Source organism: Camelus ferus, chromosome 23, assembly GCF_009834535.1.
Source record: "Camelus ferus isolate YT-003-E chromosome 23, BCGSAC_Cfer_1.0, whole genome shotgun sequence".
Taxonomy (NCBI): Eukaryota; Metazoa; Chordata; class Mammalia; order Artiodactyla; family Camelidae; genus Camelus; species Camelus ferus.
Genome location: NC_045718.1, coordinates 14,725,895 through 14,747,095, shown reverse-complemented (window position 1 = coordinate 14,747,095; position 21,201 = coordinate 14,725,895). Strand labels below are relative to the sequence as shown.

Sequence of the window (21,201 nt, the reverse complement as noted above, 5' to 3'; positions counted from 1 at the left end):
AGTCTGACTCAGGTCCTGGGGGCATCCCTTCTTACCACATACAGGTGTATCTTCATCCTGGCGTGGAGCCAGGTGCGCAAGCACACAGATGCATGTACTGCTGTCCTCCATCTCACCAACTTGGGACTCAGCATGCTGAAGTCTTCTCCCCCTCCCAGCCCTTGGCCTGTCTGCAGGGGATGTGTAGCTTGGGGAATGTGAGGTGGCATCCACCTGCAGTCACTGAGGTCATCCCTCTTCATGATAACTGCTCACCCTTCTTTTCACCAAAAAGGGTGAGGTACTGAGTAGCCCACCCAGGCCCCAGAGAACCTTATACGTCTAGAATCACAGCCCCTTGGGATTATATGGGACCCCAGAGTCCCTCTAGGGCTGCATTCCCGCATCTGCAGCAACCCTGTGCAGAGCCAAGGGCACAGTTCTGAGTTTGCTTGCCAGCTTGACTCTATTTCCTCATTGCAAAAAAGAAGAGTTGGAATCAGTGTCCTTCCCAGCTTGACATCCTGGGGCTCCATGCCTTAGGGAGGCAGCACCTCCCGCCCATCGTCTCCTACCCTGTTCAGTAGGACAGCCATAGATGGCTATTTACATTAAACGTACAATTAAATTAAATGTCACACTAGCAACATTTCAAGTGCTGGATAGTCACATGTGGCCACTGCAATGGACAGTACAGATAATAGAACATTTCCATCACCGCAGAAGTTCCCCTGGGCAGAGCTGGGTTCTGGACAGCAATCATGATAGGGCCTTGTGACTGAGAGGTTCCTGAATAGCTGAAAGGGACAACGTGGAGAAATAGGCACTTTTCTGGGTGGTACAGTGAGGGCTCTCCCACGTGGGCTGGTGAGTAGGGAAGTCCCTATTGGCTCATCCACCCCCAAATGTAGCCCCCAAGGTCTCCTCTCCATCGAAAAAGGTCTTTGAGATGCAGCAGGGGCTGCTCCCTCCCGCAGGACCTCTTCCAGGAGTCTAGGGACTGGGGTGGGGGCAGGAAGCTGGGGCACAGGTGGTCCCGACCAAGTTGACCTCTTGGGAGCAGCCGTATCTCCATACTCCAGGATGGAGTGAGGGCGCAGGAAGAGCCTTGCCACGACCCCGCCTCAGACTACACAAGGGGAGCGGCCCGAGGCGAGGGAGGGAGGAGGCCACCTCGCCGTCTCGGAAGTGGGGGAGCGAGCCTGGGGCAGAAGGGCCAGAGCCCCGGGTCGGGGCGGACCCGCCCGCCCTGGCCCCGCCCCCGGCCCCGCCCCCGGCCCCTGCGTCACGGCCTCTCCGGGGGCGTCACCCGGCCTCGCGCTCCAGGTAGCGGCGGCCGCGGCGGCCCCGAGCGGCGGGCAGGCGCTCCCCCGCGGCCCGCGGGGCCGGGGAGGGGGCGGAGAGGGGGCGTTCCCGCGGCCCCAGCCCCGCGGCCCGCCGCCCATGATGTCACAATCGCGGCCAGCCGCGGCGTTCCCGGCTCGGCTTCGGGGGCCCGGCTGCGAGGCGGCGACTGAAGCGGGCCGCCGGCTCCTGAGTCATGGACTTCCCCTGGCCCCTCCTCTACCACTCCCACTCCCGCGCCGGGCCCCCCCGCGGCGGCTAGCGTCCGCGCCGCGGCTCCGAAGGGGGTGGGGCTGCAGGGAATGGCTGTGCCCCCTTCGGCTCCCCTGCCGTGCTCGCCCTTTTACCTGAGGAGGCAGGCGTCTTGCCCGCAGTGCTCATGGGGCATGGAGGAGAAGGCGGCGGCCGGCGCGGGCTGCCGGGAGCCGCCGGGCCCCCCGAGGGCCGCCGCCGTCCCGTGCTTCGGCATATCTGTGGACCAGGACGACATCCTCCCCGGCGCCCTGCGCCTCATCCGGGAGCTGCGGCCGCATTGGAAGCCCGAGCAAGTTCGGACCAAGGTAGCCGAGCGGGCGCGGGGCCCGCAACGGGGACCCCCCGGGGCTGGAACGGGGATGCGTGGACGTCTGTCCGTGCATCCTTCCGGTGTCTGTCCCAGGGGTGCGCGGCTGCTGCGCAGGAGAGGGCTGAAATGGTGGTTTGTGTATTTATTTCTTTCTCCATCTATTTTGGTCCCTAAGCAAAGCTAGGCTCCCGCCTCTCTCGGCCCTCCACACGCACCGCCCCTCTTGGGGCTCTCGGGCACGCCGGAGGTCCACCTGCCCGCTGTCGGCACGCTTCGCGTGCGGGCCCCACCCCCTGTGGCCGCGTGCTGATGCCCCTCGCTGCCCAGAAGCGCGTACCCAGCCGGCTCTGAAACCTGCAAAGCAGGAACTTTTAAGGGCACCCCCCCGACACACACACACACTTATATACACATCGCTGCCCCTTTGCCAACCCATGGGAGCACCTGTCGGTCCCAGGAGCCACCCTGTGGAATTTGGCTGGCCCCTAGCCCTGCGCTGTGTGGAAAGCCTCACTGTCTCTGGGCTCTGGCTCCGCCACCCTCCACCCCAACCCCACTCGGCACCTTCCCACCCTGCTGGGCGCACTCGCAGGGACACAGATGTGGGCAGAGCCTCCCCCTGAGAAGCCTCAGGCTGACTCCTCAGCTGACTTGCCTCCCCTGTAAAGAGTCTTCACCTGCCCCACCCCCTCTGGGAGCTGCCTGGGGAGGAGGGTGCCTGGAGTGGGACACCTGCAGCTTGTGCTGGAGTGGTTGGGGCTCCATGCTAATAGGCCTTCTGGGTGGGGAAAAGTGAGGTTCTGGGCCAAGTGTGGAGGCTGACAGACCCCTCTTGGGGGAGGGGTGGGTGGGTAACATTTTCAAAATAAAAAACTGTTCGGTGTAAAACTGTCGGCATCAAGCAGGCCTGAGGTTGATTCCAGCTCTGGCCTAACATGCTATCTTCCAGTCCCTCCCTTCTCTGAGCCTCAGTTTCCCCATCTTTTATTGGTTCAGATGTCCCTTAAGGCCCCTTCCAGCTCTGTTCACACGTGGTTCCTTCCTCTTTGTCACCCTATGCAGAGAGCCAGCTGTCCCAGCCCAGGCTCTGCTCTCTCTGTCTCTTCTGCCCTAAGGAGCTCTGACTGCCAAAGCCCTGGTGGGTGCCAACCTCAGTACCCTCCTGTACCTCTGCCACTGGGTGGGGCAAGAGGGACAGCAAGGAGTCCTCTGCCTGGCAGGTGGAGAGACGCAGGTTGGGTCAGGCTGTACCCGTCCTGGGTGACTCCCAGCCCTCCTCTGCCACATTCTTTCAGGGCCTGATGGGAGAGTGAAGAGGGGGAGGGGGCGTCTACCCACCAAGTTGTGTGGAAATTCCTCCACTGCCAAATCCCATCCACTAGAGGCAGACGCAGGAGAAGTGTGCCTGCCATTTTTTTTCTCGAACTCTCTGGTCTACCTCAAGCATTGGGAGAAGGGAGAGCACTAGGAGCTGTGCTGAGCTCTTTACTAGTGAGAGGGCAAAAGGATAGGGTTTCTGCGTGATTGTGCTCAGCATTCAAATGAGCGCCCTGTGCTGGAGCTGGAGCATCACGGGGCCAGAGCAGAGTCCCTGCCCCACCCATCCCCGCACTGCCCTCTCCCCCATGCCAGCGCTTCACTGATGGCATCACCAACAAGCTGGTGGCCTGCTACGTGGAGGAGGACATGCGGGACTGTGTGCTGGTCCGAGTGTATGGAGAACGGACGGAGCTGCTGGTGGACCGGGAGAATGAAGTCAGGAACTTCCAGCTGCTGCGAGCACATGGCTGCGCCCCCAAACTCTACTGCACCTTCCAGAACGGGCTGTGTTACGAATACATGCGGGGCATGGCCCTGGGGCCCGAGCACATCCGTGAGCCCCGGCTCTTCAGGTGAGGAAGGTGCCCAGGGCACTGTTCATGTCCATGATGCCACAGGCCTTGGGCTTTGAAATCCTTGGCCAGCTTCCTTGATAGGGTAGAGTCCATGAATGAGAGTCTTATGATCTGTGAACTCCCTGAAACTGCATGAAAAGTTTGTGTCTATCTGCCTTTCTCTGCAGAGAGGAATTATATAGCTTTGTATGGATTTGCAGTGGGATCTGCTAAAAGGGAGCATTCTTGGGGCGACAAGTGAGGATTTTGGTGACTGTGGGACCACAGGCGAGATCTGCTCCCTGGCCCATGCCTCAGTCCTCTGCCCATCCCAAGTCTGACCTGGAAACATCTTGGAACCTTGGAAGTGAAATCAACCAAGTCCCCAGAGCATTCAGGGTTTCCTGTCCCTCCCCTCCTGCCAAGAAGTCAAGCATGCCTGGAAAGTGGGCCTTATCCAGGGTGAGTGTGGTTTTACCAGCCTAGGGAGGAGCCATCCCTCCCCCTAGTCTGAGCTCTTTCTGGGCTTCCTGACAAGATGGGAGCCCGCAGTTTGGGGAACTGCTGAGGCTTCCTTCCAGAGGTTCACAAGGACCCCTGGTCCCCCAGGAGCCCCTCCCAGTAAATGCCTGGATGTGTAGGACCCAGGAATTGGACTTAACCTTTAAGCCCTGTGGGTGCCAGTGTGAGGTCTGGAAGGGGGAGAACCAAAGAGGAGCTGGTATAACGCTCTCCTCTGACCATGCTGGGCAGGGATGTCAGGCAGGAGCCTCCTTCCTCCCCACAGCACCACGCCCACATGCAGGGCACTCACACTGCAGCGAGGCCAGAGGCAAGCTGCAGTTTACCCCTGACACCAGGGACAGGGGTCTGCCTGAGACCCTTGGGATGTGTCCTGTCCCACCTTAGGGGAAGGAGCCTTCCCAATCCCAGGGAGGAACAGGAAAGCTCATGTAGGGAATAGAAACCAAGAAATTTCTTTGCTACCCTCAAGCTAGTGTAACTGGCCCTATTTGCAGGGAACCCCTCTAGGGACTTAGAAGGAGGGAATCTGAGTGTATCCCGTCCCCAGTGCTCCTGAGCATTGCCTCTCTGGCTGGTTGGGCCCAGGATATTCAAGTGGAGTTGTATGTTGTAGCCATGTGTGTGTGTCTGGAGGTCAGCAGAACATACAACCCTGTGTGAGGGTCTTCTCAGGCTCCAGCTGATAGATGCACCAGCTGGAGATGCGAGGTCGGAGTGGGGTAGGGGAACCCTGTCCTGGCTTCTCCCACAGCGCTCCTCCCAGCTCTCCCTCAGTCTTGTGCAGAGGAGCTCAGACACTGGCAGGTCCTCACCACTCCCAGGCTCCCGCCACCTCTGTGAGTCTGGTGCTGTCACTCATTTTCTCATGGGAACAATTACCATTGTCAGGAAGATTGAAGATGGATTTAGGTTTGATAAGAAGAACTTTACATTTGGGGGAGAGCCAGCACCCGGGATAAGTGTAGGAGGTAGACCCTTCCTTGGTGACTTTCCCAGGAGAGACCGTTACCCTTCTGGGGTGAAGGTGGATCTCGGAGGGAAAGGCAGGGAGCAGGCCTCAGGAGCCACCTCCCTATGGTCCCCTGAACCCCACCTTCCAACTCTGCCTTCAGAGACTTTGCAGCAAAGAAATGCTGAGCGTTGGGGTCACTTTCATTGCTATTCCAGACAACAGCCCCATTGATATTCAAGGAGACACTGTTTCAGGCTCTTTTCGAATCTTCCTTTGCAAAGGGAAGCCCTGGGTCTCAGGTCTTGCCTTGCTCAAAACCTGACTGGCTCCCTCCTGGCCCAGAGCCTCTAGCCTCTGAAAACACAGCCCTCATCCCTCACCTGCTCGGTTGCCGCCACGCCCCTTGCCCCTCCACCCTTCAGGAGGTGGGAGGCTGGGGGGGGGTGTGCTTTGGGAGGAGCTCTGCTGTCCTGTTGGGTGATGTCCTGCCCCCTCCCAGGACCTGGCAAGGGGGGTGGCATCCCTGGAACAGCTCGGTAACAAGGTTTCAAACAGCCTTTGTTGTCTTTCCCAGTGATTATTATTCGAGCAACAGGCAGAGGCGAAGGAAGCTTGAATGTTGGAGGCTTGGCAGCTGGGTGGGGGTGGGGCTCCCGAAGGGAGAGCTGGCTGAGGACCCGGCCAGCCGGCTGGGACGCAGGGCCTCAGACGCTGGGGTCCTTATCAAGGTCCTCCCTCTCTGACCGGTCAGGCCTCCATGCACCCCCGCCCTCTCCCAGCAACCTTCCCAAGCTCTGCTCTCTCCTCTCTCCACCACCCCCTCCTTCTCTCCCGGGACCTTGGATAATGTCCACCAGAAAACTTGAAAATAGAACACGGGTTTGTTTTGCGTCCTTGGCACCCAGCCGCCAGCATCAACTCCCTGCCTCAGAGGAAGGGGCTGCCCTAGGCTGGCCTGCTTCCCTCCCCACCTTGGCCAGGCTGATAAAAGATGGGCATTTCTTCCCCGTCTGGCATCACCGCCCCCTGATCACTTGGTGTCCTGCATGTACCTCCCCCTGAGGTATGAGGGCATGGGTCAGAGTCCAACATGGGGAGGAGGGGTACCACCCCCATCCCCAGGTGACCCCTCTGCCCTCAGGGGTTTCTGTAGGTACACAAGCTTGGGGTGGGGCTCGGCCACTGACCTGTGGCCAACAGCCCACTGCTGTGCCCTTCTGCTCCCTGCAGAGCTGCTGGACTGAAAGCCTTATCTTATTTTCATGCCTTCTGCTGAGACCTCCTTCCTGCAGGACTGAGAGCTCCTAACAGATCTGTAATAGTCCCACACTCGGCCCCAGTGGACCTTGTAGGGCCATTTCTTTCTGGCCAAGGTGGGGCTGAACTGGGGAGGGGCTGAACTGGGGAGGGCCTGCCTGCACTCATGCTCTATCTTCCTGTTTCTTGCTGTAGGCTGATCGCTTTAGAAATGGCCAAGATTCACACCATCCACGCCAACGGCAGCCTGCCCAAGCCCACCCTCTGGCACAAGATGCACAATTATTTCACCCTCGTGAAGAATGAAATCAACCCCAGGTACAAAGATCTGAGAGCGTTCAAGGCTGCCACTGTCTATACGGCATTAGTATGACCTCCCCTCCCCAGCGCACCCCGACAGGAGGTTTAGGGGGCTTCGGTCCTGATTGCTGAGCCTCTGTTTCCAAGCAGAGTTGGGCCGATTGGCTAAATCTCAGGAACTTGGATGTGCAGTTTTGTCCCTATGTGCTTATTTCTCCTTAAGTGTGCTGGTTGTGGCAGGGACTAGGGTCGGGGACAGCGTCTCCTCGTTTTACTGGAAGGGTACTGAGCTCAGAGATTAAGCTTTGCCCAGTGTCACAGGGCTAGTCAGAGGCAGGGCGTCTGTTTCCCAGCCCAGAGCCCTTTCTCCCTGAGCTGCCTTCTGAGCAGTGAGAAAGGAGGGCCCGGCCCTCCTGAGAATGAGGTGGGGCTGAGTTCAGAGTCAGTCAGAAGAACTCAGCTCATCAGCCGACAAGCCCTTGGGACTTCAAGCTTCCTGCTGCTTACTTTGACGCCTCTTGTCCCCACATGCCTCTGGGGCCCCTGCTTCCCACCTTGTTCAAGCTGACAGCTTCCTACTTCTTCACTGCTCTCTCCAGGGAGGGGGTGCCCTCCACCCATCCTGACATTACCTTTCCCCAGACAGTTCCCTGAACCTTAACCTGGGAGCCCTTCTCGCCTTCTGATCCCTGACTCCCCAGCACACCCTTGAGTGCTGAGAAAAGGATGGTGACGTGGAGAAAAGACTAGGGTCACCCCTGCCCACCTCCGAAGGGCCATAGTGAGTCTCTGAGCTCTCCCTGTTGCCCCTTGGGGTTGAACATCACTCTTCTCCATGTATTCATGGGAGCAGGACACAGAAGATGACAAGACAATACTTAACCATCCCGTTCATGTGTCTGTGTCACATGCGCACACGCATGACTTTATATAGATCCTCCTGCTCGCTGATTCCCAAGCACTGCTTTGGGACCATTTGTCTAGGACAGCCTGTGCTCAGACCTTCCATGTCACATGTCATCTGGGGACAAGGGCTGCCTTCCCTCTTAGGATAGAAGAGCGCGCGGAGGGCAGGACCCTCTGAGCATCCACCCACCACTTTCATTAGACAGATGAGAACACTGAGGCCCGGAGGAGGCATGTGCCTTGCCCAAGGTGCCACCGATCAGTGGCAGTGTAAGGACTAGAGTCCAGGCCTGATGCTCAGGCCTGACCCTTGTTGCTGCAGCTGCTTTTGGCTGAACTGTCACTGTGTAATCTTGAGGGGGTGACCTTGTGGGGAGGGGAGTGCTCCCTGAAGAAGAGCCAGCCAACTTCCTTTGCTTTTGTCACACCTTAGACCCCGGACAAACCAAGTTGCTTACGTCGAGCCTCTTGAGGGGCTGATACCTGCCCCGAACTGTCTAACCTGCTGCAAGCAGAGGCTTGATAAGCAATCACTCAGATGAGGTGAAGCATTTAGGTCTGGTCATTGCCTGATAACCCTGATTTAGTCAATCCTTTATTTCACAAACATTCACTGATTGGGATTTAAAACAATAAAAAAAAACCTTGAAGGTGACATGGGCCCTGCCTTCCAGGAGCTTAGGAACCATCCATGGAAATAGGACCTGCCCATGCAGGGCGTGTGATGTCCTCTGGGGTGCGGGCACCAGGGAAAGTCTTCTTGGCAGAGGTGGTATGGCAGAGACGAGAAGAGAGGCCACGCCGGCTGGAGGAGGCAGCATGAACATGGCTTGCTTGTGGATGGGGAGTAGAGGAGGCTAGCTGGAGCTTCAGGAGGGCTTGGGGATGGGTCACGGGAGAGGGGATTGCAGAGGTGAGTTGGAGCTAGATTGTGAGTGGCCTTCAATGCCAGGTTCAGGAGCCAAGGTTAAGTTAGCAGGCAGTGGAGAGTCATCGTGAAGGTGTTGGAGCCAAGGACTCAAGACTGTGATTTGGGAAGGAAGCCTTGTGGTGTTGTAAAGGACAGATTTGGATGGCAGTTGGGGGATTCCAGGTAGGGAGGGCCGCTGGGGGAGTGGGGGAATTAGACACTGGATGGGCTCCATCTAGGACTGGGATTCCCAAATTTGAGCATGAGACTCCCCTAGGGTGCTTGCTCAGTGCACAGTCCAAGCCTCACCCTGGAGACTGATTGGGAGGGCTTGCATTGGACCCTGGGAATCTGCATTTTGGCAGGCTCCCCAGGTGATCCTGAGGCAGGGGATCAAGGAACCACATTCTGAGGAACGTTGCCCTAGGGCAGCTTCACTGCAGGGGGTAGAGGGGATGGAGAAAAGGAGGGTGAGTCAGACCTGGTGGAAATAGATCTGGTGGTCTCGGTGTTGGGTTGGGCATGGAGGAGTCCAGGGTGGCTGGGGAATGTGGGGTTATAACTGCTTCAGAGGAGATAGGTTGATTGGTATGAGGGCAAAGGTGATGGGCTGGTAAGTTCCAACACTTAGAAACACTTCTCCATGGGTTGAGGGTATTTCCCATCCACCCCGCCACCTGGGTCCTGAGCACTGAGCGGACACTTGCCAGGCAGCAGCGCCTTCTTCAGGAAGGACCCCCCGGCTTCCCTGAGGAGGCCCTTCACGCGCTTCTTGCTGCCTCTGAAGGACGGAGGAGTAGGAGGAGCCGTGCCGCCTGGGATGTGAAAGTTTCTGTGATGCGGTGGTGGTTACTCTTCTGCCAACCCCACAGCCTTGAGAGTTGAGTTATGCCAGGGTTGAAGGTAGCAAAGCTGGCAATGTTTCAAGTGTTCAGAGGAGGGAAGCAGGGTGGCTGAGGTAGGCTGCCCAGGGAGGTGGAAGGCCTGGGTTGTTCCCACAGCAGCCAGATGCGTGGCCTTGGGATGGGTAAGGTAGGGCTCAGACAGAGGTCAGGGCCTGGGCAGCAGGCATCTTGGATGTCAAAGACCTGTTTTTCAGGCTGCGACTTGGTCGAACCAAAGGAAGCCTCCTAATTCTTAACTTTGGACGGTCTCAGTCCAAGGAAGAAAAAAAGGAATCTTAAAAGAAAACGTAGCTTCCTAAGGAAAGCCAAGATTGAAATGCATCTTCCTGCCCCTAGCAGACTCCCGGGCTTGGAGTGGCCTGTGCAGAGCCCCCCCACAGTTCGGAGGCTTGACTTGATTTGGGATTCTTGGAAAGGCTGAGGACTCCTTTCCTTAGGTGAGGAAGTAGAGTACCCAGCTGTGTAAGACGCATCTGGAGGCTGGAGGAAGCCTCTGCCCTTCCTTGAGCCTCAGTTTCCCCATGGAGTTGGACTGGGGCCCTAAGATCCACTTTGGCTCTGACCTTCTCAAAACCTGGGTCGGGGGCGTGCTGCCCGTCCTTTTCCAGAGGGGGTGCCTTAGTTGCTGAATACTCTTCCCTGAGTCTGGCTTCTGGGCTGGGTGAGGGGTGATGGGGCGTCCTGTGGGAGGACCAGACAGGGGGTGTCTCCTTCTCATCCTCCTGCACGTACCCGCACCGCCCTGGACAAGAAAGCAAACAGGACACACATGGATGGAGGGAACACCCTAGCCTCCTCCCCTCGACCCATTGGTGGTTCCAGGGTTTTAAGGGCTCTGCTAACTATTTGGCTTTTCAGTGTACACAGACCTGTGTGCTTCCAGGGACCAAAGTTCAGAGCCTCAGAGCGCAGTCCGCCCTCCCCAGCCTCCCCACGGCCTCTGAGAAGGCATCGATTGACCTGTTCAACCATCCCTCCACGTGTACTTTTTTCAGCAGAAATGCCTGCCATCTGCAGCAGGACAGGGTGGGGCGGAGGGACAGGCGGCCTCCACGTGTCTTTGTTCCTGCCCCCAAGTTGCCCACACACAGGCAGGGGCCTGGGGCAGGGAAACACTCACGGTTCGAGGGGGAAGGGGCATTGCTGGGGCGTTCCAGAGCAAGAGCTTTCTGACTGAAAGGCCCTGATATCCCCTAGGCCTCGTAGAAGTGGACCCAAGAAGCAATTTTTTTGCTTTCTAGTCTCAGCCCAGGTGGTCTTGCTGTGCAATGGGAAGTTGGACTGGATGATCTCTGGTCCTTTCCCCCTGTACCGCTGGCCGCTAGAGCGTGAGGGAGACACACCAGGACATCCCTCTGCCTCCTCAAGAGGGCGCCAGTGCTCCCGCCCTCCTGGGGCGCTGTTACTCTTCCACTGGGGGAGCTTTGCGGGGTCTTGTTCTCCACAGCCACACCTTCCCCAGGAGCTGTTCCTACTGTCCTGAGAGCAGGCCTGTCTGCGCCCCTCCCCCGCCGCCCCGGTTGTCCTAGTCTGGAGTAACTGAGGTGGGACACTCGCCCTCCCCTCCCCTGACATCTCCCTGTGCCTCCGTCCGATATCCCTTTCCCTTTCATGAAGCAGCAGGGTGCTGTTTGGTTAGGGTTTTTATGCTTTACAAGATGATTTTTATGTTCACGTTTTAGTCAGCTTCTTGGAGTAACCACAGAAGTCAGAAAGACAGGAAAGCTCAGTGCCATTTTCCAGATGACAGAAGGGAAGGTCAAAGGTCCCTCTGCAGTAAGAAGTCAGGAGAGGGCCAGAGCTCAGGGCTTTGGAGGCCAAGCACCTGCCTGTCTGCTCTCAGCCCTCCCTCCACTGGCCACTTTTTGCCCCTGTCCAGCCTTTCTGCAGATGTCCCTAAGGTCGAAGTGTTGGAACAGGAGCTGGCCTGGCTGAAGGAGCACCTGCCCCAGTTGGACTCCCCTGTGGTGTTTTGTCACAATGACCTGCTCTGCAAGAATATTATCTATGACAGCACCAAAGGTATGGCTTCTCTGGCCCCAGCTGGGCAGCAGCAGGGCTTGGGCTGGTTGACCTGCTGGCTTCAGGGTCCTCTTCCTCAGCCTGGCACTTGGACAAGCGAAGTGAGACCTGCTGGTGTAGGGCTCAAGTTAATTTGTAGGAGAGAAATGAAAAAGACACAGATTCCCACTTAGAAAAATCTTTGCCAAGACTCAAAATCGTGGTTGGTGGAGCCATTCCCCCGACTATGTTTTGGGCTTACGAGGGTATCTTGGCGGCACAGAGCCTTCACAGAGAGAACCTCGCTGTGTTCCCGATTAGAGCATCACCCCCGGGGAGTGCTCCGCTTTACTTCTGGTCCTCAGCCATGCTGAGGACAGACGTCTGTAGATGGACAGAGCCTGAGAACCCAGCTATGTGAGAGGGGCAGCTGGAGCTGGGGAAAGGGCAGGTGGCAAATGGACAGGTGGAAGGAAGCAGCTTAGAAGACTGTCACTGGGAAGCTGGGTGAGGCTGGGTTGCTGCAGTGGCCAGGGGGAGTCAGTGGGTGTGTTCCTGAGGTCTGTGGAAGCTTGACCCGGCCCCATTTCCAGGTCAGGGGCTAACTGTCACTGCCTCTCCTCTACCTTGTAGGTCATGTGCGGTTCATTGACTACGAATATGCCGGCTACAATTACCAAGCTTTTGACATTGGCAACCATTTCAATGAGTTTGCAGGTGAGAAGGCATTATTATGTAGCCTATGTCCAAGATACCCTCCTTATGATGGAGGACCAGGTCCAGGGGGAGGGGGAGAGGGGTTCTGTACCTGGGGAGTGGAGGCTGGACACCCCTGTCCTCAGCACGGCACAGTTCGGGGAGATGGGGAGGCCCAGCCTGCCTTGAGAGCTCCAGGTCTTGTGGGGAAGCCCAGACCCCCCCGACACAGAGCCGGTCCTGCTGGCCCGAGTGGCACTTTGGTACAAATAAGAAAAACGCGCCCTCTGTAGGATCCCTGAGGATACTCGGCTTGACGTGTGAGTTACAAAAAGACCCCTTTCTCTGGCCAGAGACAGCCCCTGCCAGCTGGGCCAGCACAGGGCAACACCAGCCTCCACTCACCCTCTTGTCCAAGCTCCTTTGTACCCAGTACAGCCCGCACAATTGTAAATAGGGGCCCTGCGGGCAGATAAAGAAGCAGAACAGGCTGCAGTAGCTGTTTGCCTGGTGGCCTGATGAGATTAATCTTGGTGGAGCTAGGGAGGGCTGTGCTCTCTGAGTCTCGACTCCCCAGGTTCACACCTGGGCTTTGTTGCTTACTAGCTGCGTGACCCTCGGGGCAGGTTACTTACCTTCTTGGTGTCTGGTGTTTGCTGCTGACGTCCGGCAGGCAGGAAGCTGTCCTGCAGCCGAGAGAGGCTGGAGTGGGCATGGATGCAGGCATGGATGCGAGCATGGATGCGGTTGGAGGAGGGGCGTGTCCTGGGGGTAGGAAGGCTGGCCTTCCGTAAAGGCAGGTGTGTACAATAGAATCCTTTGTGTAAAGGAAGCAGGGCAGGTTTTTCCAGCTTGAGGGCTTCATTGTTGAACAATTAGATGGGGCCAAAGGGGCAGCTGGTGGATGGAGCTGGACACTGGGGACACTGGGCTAGAGGGACATCCCCAGGCTGACAATGTGGGGGCATGGTGTGGTCAGTCCCTGTGGCCTGGGATAGCTGAGGCATATGCAAGCCAGCTGCAGAGCCACTGCCTGGCCCAGCCTCAGGCACTCCCCAATCCAGGCCAGTCCAGGCAGATGCAGAACCTCGGGCCCGGAGAGAAGACATTTGTGTCCCTTCTGGCACCCCAGGTGACCAGGTCTGTCACGCACTGCTTGCACCCGAGGGCATGACTCCCCAGGGTGGCCACCAGCTGCATTTAGGAACTCAGGGGACAGATGGGGCCTCAGCTGGGCAGAGCAGCTGAGCTGTGGGGTGGCGCAGAGCAGAGGCTGGCCACCCGCAGGGCAGGTAAGTACTCAGCTGCCAGACCCACCCGCCTTTCCAAAGGGGTAATTTTTAAGCATTTTTTAAGTCCTTCTCACCCACCCCACAGAGCAAAGTCTAGCTGGAATTTCTCACAGGGGGCAAATTGCGTTCTGCTTCCTAGTTGAGAAAGAAGGAGGAGGGCGGCAGAGGAGACGGAGGGACCCCCTGGGTTCTGAGGAGCACAGAGACCTGTGCTGGGTGCTGGGAGCTAAGAACCGGCCTCTGACTGGCTGTGTGACCTTGAGCAAATGTCTGCTCCCTGGGCCTGGGCTTCTTGTCGCGCCGTTCTCTGGGGGCCCGGGAGACTGCGCTTCTCCGGGGACTGAAGGAAGAGGAGGAGGAAGGGACCAGGGAAAGTGGCTCTGGGCTGGCCCTGCCTTAAGTAAACCACTTCTTTCTGTATCAGCTCTGAAGCCGGGGTCCCTGCCACCATGCCCAGGGTGTGGCGGTGTGTGTTGGGCTGGCAGCTTGAGGACGCGAGGAAGGGGGGGACTGGACAAGCTCAGGGGTTCCAAGCTGCATTTCGAATCATGTGGAGAATGGGTGGGGGCCGGGGAAACTGTATTTTGGCCAAGCCCTCCAGTTGATGCTTTTTTAAGGAACCGGCTCAACATGGTCCAGGAAGCAGTGTTTGAGACACATTAAGTCCAGCTCCCTCACTTTGTAAGTGAGAGGAAGGGGCCTGCCTGAAGTTGCCTCCAGGTTAGCATTAGACCTCAGCCACCTAGGCCCGTGAGTCAGGGCTTTGACTGAGCGCCTCTTACGGGCCGTGGTTTTATAGAGGGTGCGGGCATACAGTAAGTGCTGCCTTAGGGGTCCCCATCACTCTCAAGACTGTGCCCCTCAGCGAGTCTCCCTCTCTCTCTGCTTTCATCCAGCTCAGCGCACTGAAAGCAGTGCCCTCAGCTGGGATAGGGGTCGACACTCCACACGTTAGAGTCTGGTGGTCAGAGAAGCTGCTTTCTGAGGCTCAGCCCCACCGGGCAAAGTAGATGGAGGTTTTGAGGGCTTCAGGGAGCACCTCCTGAGTTGGAGGAGACCCCTAGGCGGCCCCGCCTCCTAGCGACTTGGGTGTGGCTGCCTCCCGCGCAGGTGTGAACGAGGTGGATTACTGCTGGTACCCAGCGCGGGAGACCCAGCTGCAGTGGCTCAGGCTACTACCTGCAGGCACAGAAGGGGGCGGCCGCGTCCCCCAGGGAGGTGGAGAGGCTCTACGTTCAAGTCAACAAGTTTGCCCTGGTGAGTGCTTGTGGCTGGGGGCAGGGAGGGGCAGGGGAGGGAGAAGGCAGGAGGGACTCAGGACCCACCCCCAGCTCTTACCTTCCCACAGCCTTGTGGTGGATGGAGGAGGAAGCAGAGCCCAGGGTTGGGTGTGAGGTCCTGGGGACTCCCATCATGTGATCCTGGAACCCAGCCTAGGGGTGTGGTCTGGGAAGACCCATCGTGGGCATCCCCTTAGTACTAAGATGCCCTGTTCCCTGCTTTTCTCCCATTTCATCACGTCTAGGCGCTCTTCTTCCTCGAGAACTACTTCCAAGAAAGATCCCAGCTCCCTATTTTAGCACTTCTCTCATTTGGACAAGTTCTTTCTAGTGTCTAACCCTTAGCCTTTCATGCTGCAGTTAAATACATGATTTTTTTTTTAAGCCTTTGGAGGAGATAGAAAATGTCAGTTCTAATCCTCCTTGTTAACTATCTCCACTGACTCAGAACTCTGTGTAAGCCTTTCCATTCAGGCTCTTCCTTCACAAATGACTGTGCTGTCAGTTCTGGATTTTGAGTGCTGCTTATCCAAGGTACACAGTTCATGCCAGGTCTCCACCGGTGTGTGCCCAGGGGATTACTAACTAGTCTTGTTAATGTCAGCTATGCAGAAGCAAAAAGATAATACAGCTGCCCCGAATTTCACAATATGTCATAGAGCTTCAATAAAATCTTTAATTACCTATGATTTGGGATTGCCTAGTCCATCTTCCTCATTGACCAAGACTGATTCTCCATCAGGTTCTTCCCCTTAACTGCCCCACCCAGGCCTTCTGCTTGCTTAATTTTTACTAATCATTCCCACGTGCTAATTGATCTATGCCCCTCCCCCTTTAAAGTCCTGAAAAGGGAAGAAAATGGAGGGAGGGGCTGTATAGCCAACCCCAGAGTGAGTGGGACTTGGGGTGGGGGATGGCCCGGGAAAGCAGTGGCATCACTGGTGTCTGCTCAGTGGCAGCAGGAAGCATGGTGCTCTGGCTTCTTGAGCTCGAAGTGGCCTGGGCCCCGTGGGGTCTGGCTCCGGGGAAGCAGTTGTGGACTCGCGCCCCCTTGTCCTACAATTACGCTCATTTTCTAACCTGACCCGCCTCTTGATAAAAGAGAGGGAAAGGGGTGGAAGAGGTCAGTTTAGGGGTCTTCCAGCAGTCTGGGCCAGTGATGACCATGTGGCCAGGGCACTGCCGACGGGGTACCAGCCCCTCCACTGGCCACCAGGCCTGAGCTCTGGCTTAGGAATTCTTCTCGTCCTGGATGCCTTGGCCTTGAAGATTCTCCTGGTCTGGGAGTGGCCAGGGCTGGAGTTTGGGTCCTGCTTGGGCTGGGGAACAAGCTGAAAGCCCCCATCCTGCTTAAGCCCCAAGGCTACTCTGCTTACCTTTTTCTAGAAGGAGTGAAACCCCCAAAACCATCCAGTGACTTGGCCTCTGGAATACCCCCACCTGTGCTGGGGACACCCCACTGTGTCTCGGCCAGTGCCCCGGTTCTGTGTCTGAGACTTTGTCCTTCCAGCTCCATGGGGTCCATGACAGGTATGGGGGGCTCGCCACAGTGACCTCCTCTGGTCTATTTCCAGGCGTCTCACTTCTTCTGGGCACTCTGGGCCCTCATCCAGAACCAGTTCTCCACCATCGACTTCGATTTCCTCAGGTGAGTGCAGGGAACAAGTCAGAGGGGGAGGTGGGGAGGAAAGGAAGGGCCTCGGGCCCAAAATGTGACAAAGGACAGCCCAGATCAACTGTCTGGAGCACAGGCTTCCGCTCTGCTGGCTCACCTCCATTCAGCCAGCCCACATCCAGTGGGGTCGCTGCTCCAGGGCAGATGCCTGCGGACGCACGCAAGCCCAGAGCGCCTCTCTGAACGTGGTCAGCAGCCCTCACACCCCGCCTCCTGTCTCGTAGGAGATCCTCGTTCCTTCTTACAGCCTGCCACCTACTCACAGCCTACCACCTACCCACAGCCTACCAACCACCTACTCACAGCCTACCGCCTACTCACAGCCTACCAACCACCTACTCACAGCCTACCACCTACCCACAGCCTACCAACCACCTACTCACAGCCTACCGCCTACTCACAGCCTACCAACCGCCTACTCCAGCCTACCACCCTACCCACAGCCTACCAACCACCTACTCACGCCTACCAACAGCCTACCGCCTACCCACAGCCTACACCACCACCCCTACACAGCCTACCGCTACTCACAGCCTACCACCACCACCTACTCACAGACTACCAACCGCCTACTCACAGCCTACCGCCTACTAACAGCCTACCTACCGCCTACTCAGCCTACCGCCTACTCACAGCCTACCAACTGCCTACTCACAGCCTACTGCCTACTCACAGCCTACCGCCAACTCACAGCCTACCGCCTACTCACAGCCAACAACCTACTCACAGCCTACCACCACCTACTCCACCTACCGCCTCCTCCTCACGCCTACCAACCACCTACTCACAGCCTACCGCCTACTCACAGCCTACCGCTCTTCTCAGCCTACCAACCGCCTACTCACCGCCTACCGCCTACTCACAGCCTACCACCTACTCACAGCCTACCAACCGCCTACTCACAGCCTACCTCCTACTCACAGCCTACCGCCTACTCACAGCCAACCGCCTACTCACAGCCTACCGCCTACTCACACCCCCTACCGCCTACTCACAGCCTACCAACTGCCTACTCACAGCCTACCGCCTACTCACAGCCTACCGCCTCCTCACAGCCTACCAACCACCTACTCACAGCCTACCAACCGCCTACTCACAGCCTACCGCCTACTCACAGCCAACCACCTACTCACAGCCTACCAACCGCCTACTCACAGCCTACCAACCGCCTACTCACAGCCTACCAACCGCCTACTCACAGCCTACCAACCACCTACTCACAGCCTACCAACCCCCTCTCACAGCCTACCGCCTACTCACAGCCTACCGCCTACTCACACCAACCACCTACTCACTACCAACCACCTACTCACAGCCTACCGCCTACTCACAGCCTACCAACCACCTACTCACAGCCTACCGCCTACTCACAGCCTACCGCCTACTCACAGCCTACCAACCACCTACTCACGGCCTACCGCCTACTCACAGCCTACCGCCTACTCACAGCCTACCAACCGCCTACTCACAGCCTACCGCCTACTCAGCCTACCACCTACTCACAGCCTACCAACCGCCTACTCACAGCCTACCGCCTACTCACAGCCTACCGCCTACTCACAGCCTACCACCTACTCACAGCCTACCAACCGCCTACTCACAGCCAACCGCCTACTAACAGCCTACCAACCACCTACTCACAGCCTACCGCCTACTCACAGCCTACCACCTACTCACAGCCTACCAACCGCCTACTCACAGCCAACCGCCTACTAACAGCCTACCAACCACCTACTCACAGCCTACCGCCTACTCACAGCCTACCAACCACCTACTCACAGACTACCAACCGCCTACTCACAGCCTACCACCTACTCACAGCCTACCGCCTACTCACAGCCTACCAACCGCCTACTCACAGCCTACCGCCTACTCAGCCTACCACCTACTCACAGCCTACCAACCGCCTACTCACAGCCTACCAACTGCCTACTCACAGCCTACTGCCTACTCACAGCCTACCACCTACTCACAGCCTACCGCCTACTCACAGCCAACCGCCTACTCACAGCCTACCAACCACCTACTCACAGCCTACCGCCTACTCACAGCCTACCAACCGCCTACTCACAGCCTACCGCCTACTCACAGCCTACCACCTACTCACAGCCTACCAACCGCCTACTCACAGCCTACCTCCTACTCACAGCCTACCGCCTACTCACAGCCTACCGCCTACTCACAGCCTACCAACCGCCTACTCACAGCCTACCGCCTACTCACAGCCTACCGCCTACTCACAGCCTACCAACCACCTACTCACAGCCTACCGCCTACTCACAGCCTACCGCCTACTCTCAGCCTACCAACCGCCTACTCACCGCCTACCGCCTACTCACAGCCTACCACCTACTCACAGCCTACCAACCGCCTACTCACAGCCTACCTCCTACTCACAGCCTACCGCCTACTCACAGCCAACCACCTACTCACAGCCTACCGCCTACTCACAGCCTACCAACCGCCTACTCACAGCCTACCAACTGCCTACTCACAGCCTACCACCGCCTACTCACAGCCTACCACCTACTCACAACAACGCCTACCACCACGCCTACTCACAGCCTACCGCCTACTCACAGCCTACCGCCTACTCACAGCCTACCACCACCTACTCACAGCCTACCCCTACTCACACTCACAGCCTACCACCCCTACTCACAGCCTACCCCTACTCACAGCCTACCAACCGCCTACTCACAGCCTACCGCCTACTCACAGCCAACCACCTACTCACAGCCTACCGCCTACTCACAGCCTACCAACCGCCTACTCACAGCCTACCAACCGCCTACTCACAGCCTACTGCCTACTCACAGCCTACCATCTACTCACAGCCTACCAACCACCTACTCACAGCCTACCGCCTACTCACAGCCTACCACCTACTCACAGCCTACCAACCACCTACTCACAGCCTGCCGCCTACTCACAGCCTACCGCCTACTCACAGCCTACCACCTACTCACAGCCTTCCAACCACCTACTCACAGCCTTCCAACCACCTACTCACTGCCTACCACCGACTCACTGCTCCGGCTCTTCCGCCAGAGCTCTTCCACACAGAGCCTGGTGGCAAAGGAAATTGTTGGAAATAGATCTGAAAGATCACGAATCCGACCCTCATTTTATATCAGAGGGGACAGAGTTCCAGAGGGCAGAATGACTCACTGGGGTCACCTGGGTGGCCAGGGGCTATACCAAGACTTTACTTGAATACTGAACTACTTAAACGGCCCTGTCGTGTGAGATACATGTGTTCCTAAAGGACCAGGAATCATGTTGTCTTCCATTCTTGTCCAGTTTCTGTCTTTATCTTTTCCACCCACCCTCCGCTGAAAAGGAATCACTATGCTGGCTTCAAAGTGTTCACAAAAATTAGAGAAATGGAAGTCAAAGCCACAGCCAGACCCCCTCACACCCACTGGGATGGCCACCCTTAAATAAATAGGAAATAACAAGTGTCAGTGAGGATATGGAGACACGGAAACCCTTGTGCACTGCTGCTGGGAATATAAAATGGTGCAGCTTTTGTGGGAAATTATACTCTGCTTCCTCAAAAAGTTAAAAAATAGAACTACTGTATAATCCTGCAATCTTACTGCTGGGTATATACCCCAAAGAATTGAAAGCAGGGTCTCAAAGATGTTTGCACAGCCATGTTCATAGTAGGATTATCCACAAAAGCCAAGAGGTGGAAGCAACCCGAGTGTCCACTGATGGATAAATGAATAAACAAAACGTGGTCTCTGCATACAAAGGAATATTATCCCGCCTTTAAAAGGAAGGAGATTGTGCCACATGCTCCAACAGGGATGAGCCTCGAGGACATTGTACTGAGTGAAACAAGCCAGTCACAAAAAAAAAGACGAGTATCGTATGATTCCACTTAGATGAGGAAGCTAAAGTAGTCAAATTCATCGAGACAGAAAGTAGAATGGTGGTGGCTGGAGGGAAGTGGGTAGTTGCTGTGCGGTGGAGACAGAGTTCCAGTTTTGCAAAATGAAAGAGTTGCGGAGATCTGTTGGTCAACAATATGAATGCACTGACCACACTGAGCTGTGAAAAATCAACAGACAACCAAACATGTTTGGGGAAGGGTTGCTCCAGTCTGATCTAAGAAAAATAAAAGTATAGGTGAAGTAAAACAAAACAAAACAAAACAAAAAAACCCATTCTGGGCTGGGGTCCATTTTCCCTGACCTAGATGGTACGAGTTTGGTGAGAACTTACCTTGTGATGTGAGTGCCCCAAGCAGGGCTCACCCAGCTTCCCTTTTTACCCCCAGTTCCCTTTCCTGTTTTTTGGCAGGTACGCAGTGATCCGATTCAACCAGTATTTCAAGGTGAAGCCTCAAGTGTCAGCCTTGGAGATGCCAAAGTGACCAGCTTCCCCATCCTTCCCCTACCCATCTGCCTGGCCAGACCTGTTCTCCAGGGCTCAGTTCTGCTCTGGGGTCTGCACCCTTGGACAAGGTGGGAGAGGGGACAGGTGGGAGTCCCGGGAGAAGGCAGCTCTGTCCTAGTTGCCAGCCCCCAGTGATGTTCCTGGAGGTCACATTCTTGTTTGGAGGGGCTGATAGGACCCAGCTCTGGGGGTTCCTTCAGCTTGCCAGACGGGAAGGGCAGGGGCCGGGAGCGCCTGCAGCCAGCCAGTGCTCAGACCACAACCACCCTGGAAAGCCCAGCATTCCTAGCCCCAGGTCATGGAATCTGGGCTGCCTTAGATGTGTCTTTGACC

The 21,201-nt window shown here is 56.9% G+C and overlaps 1 protein-coding gene across 1 annotated transcript; it reads left to right on the top strand.

Moving 5' to 3' along the window:
• Positions 1-1,313: 1,313 nt before the first annotated feature.
• On the top strand, positions 1,314-20,991 carry ETNK2 (ethanolamine kinase 2). Its single transcript, XM_032466941.1, is given in 9 exon segments — positions 1,314-1,883; positions 3,521-3,780; positions 6,692-6,814; positions 11,397-11,539; positions 12,152-12,235; positions 14,617-14,678; positions 14,680-14,763; positions 16,361-16,434; positions 20,773-20,991. Coding segments are annotated over 9 exon segments (1,161 nt in total). The 5' UTR covers positions 1,314-1,625; the 3' UTR covers positions 20,846-20,991.
• The last annotated feature ends 210 nt before the right edge of the window (positions 20,992-21,201 follow it).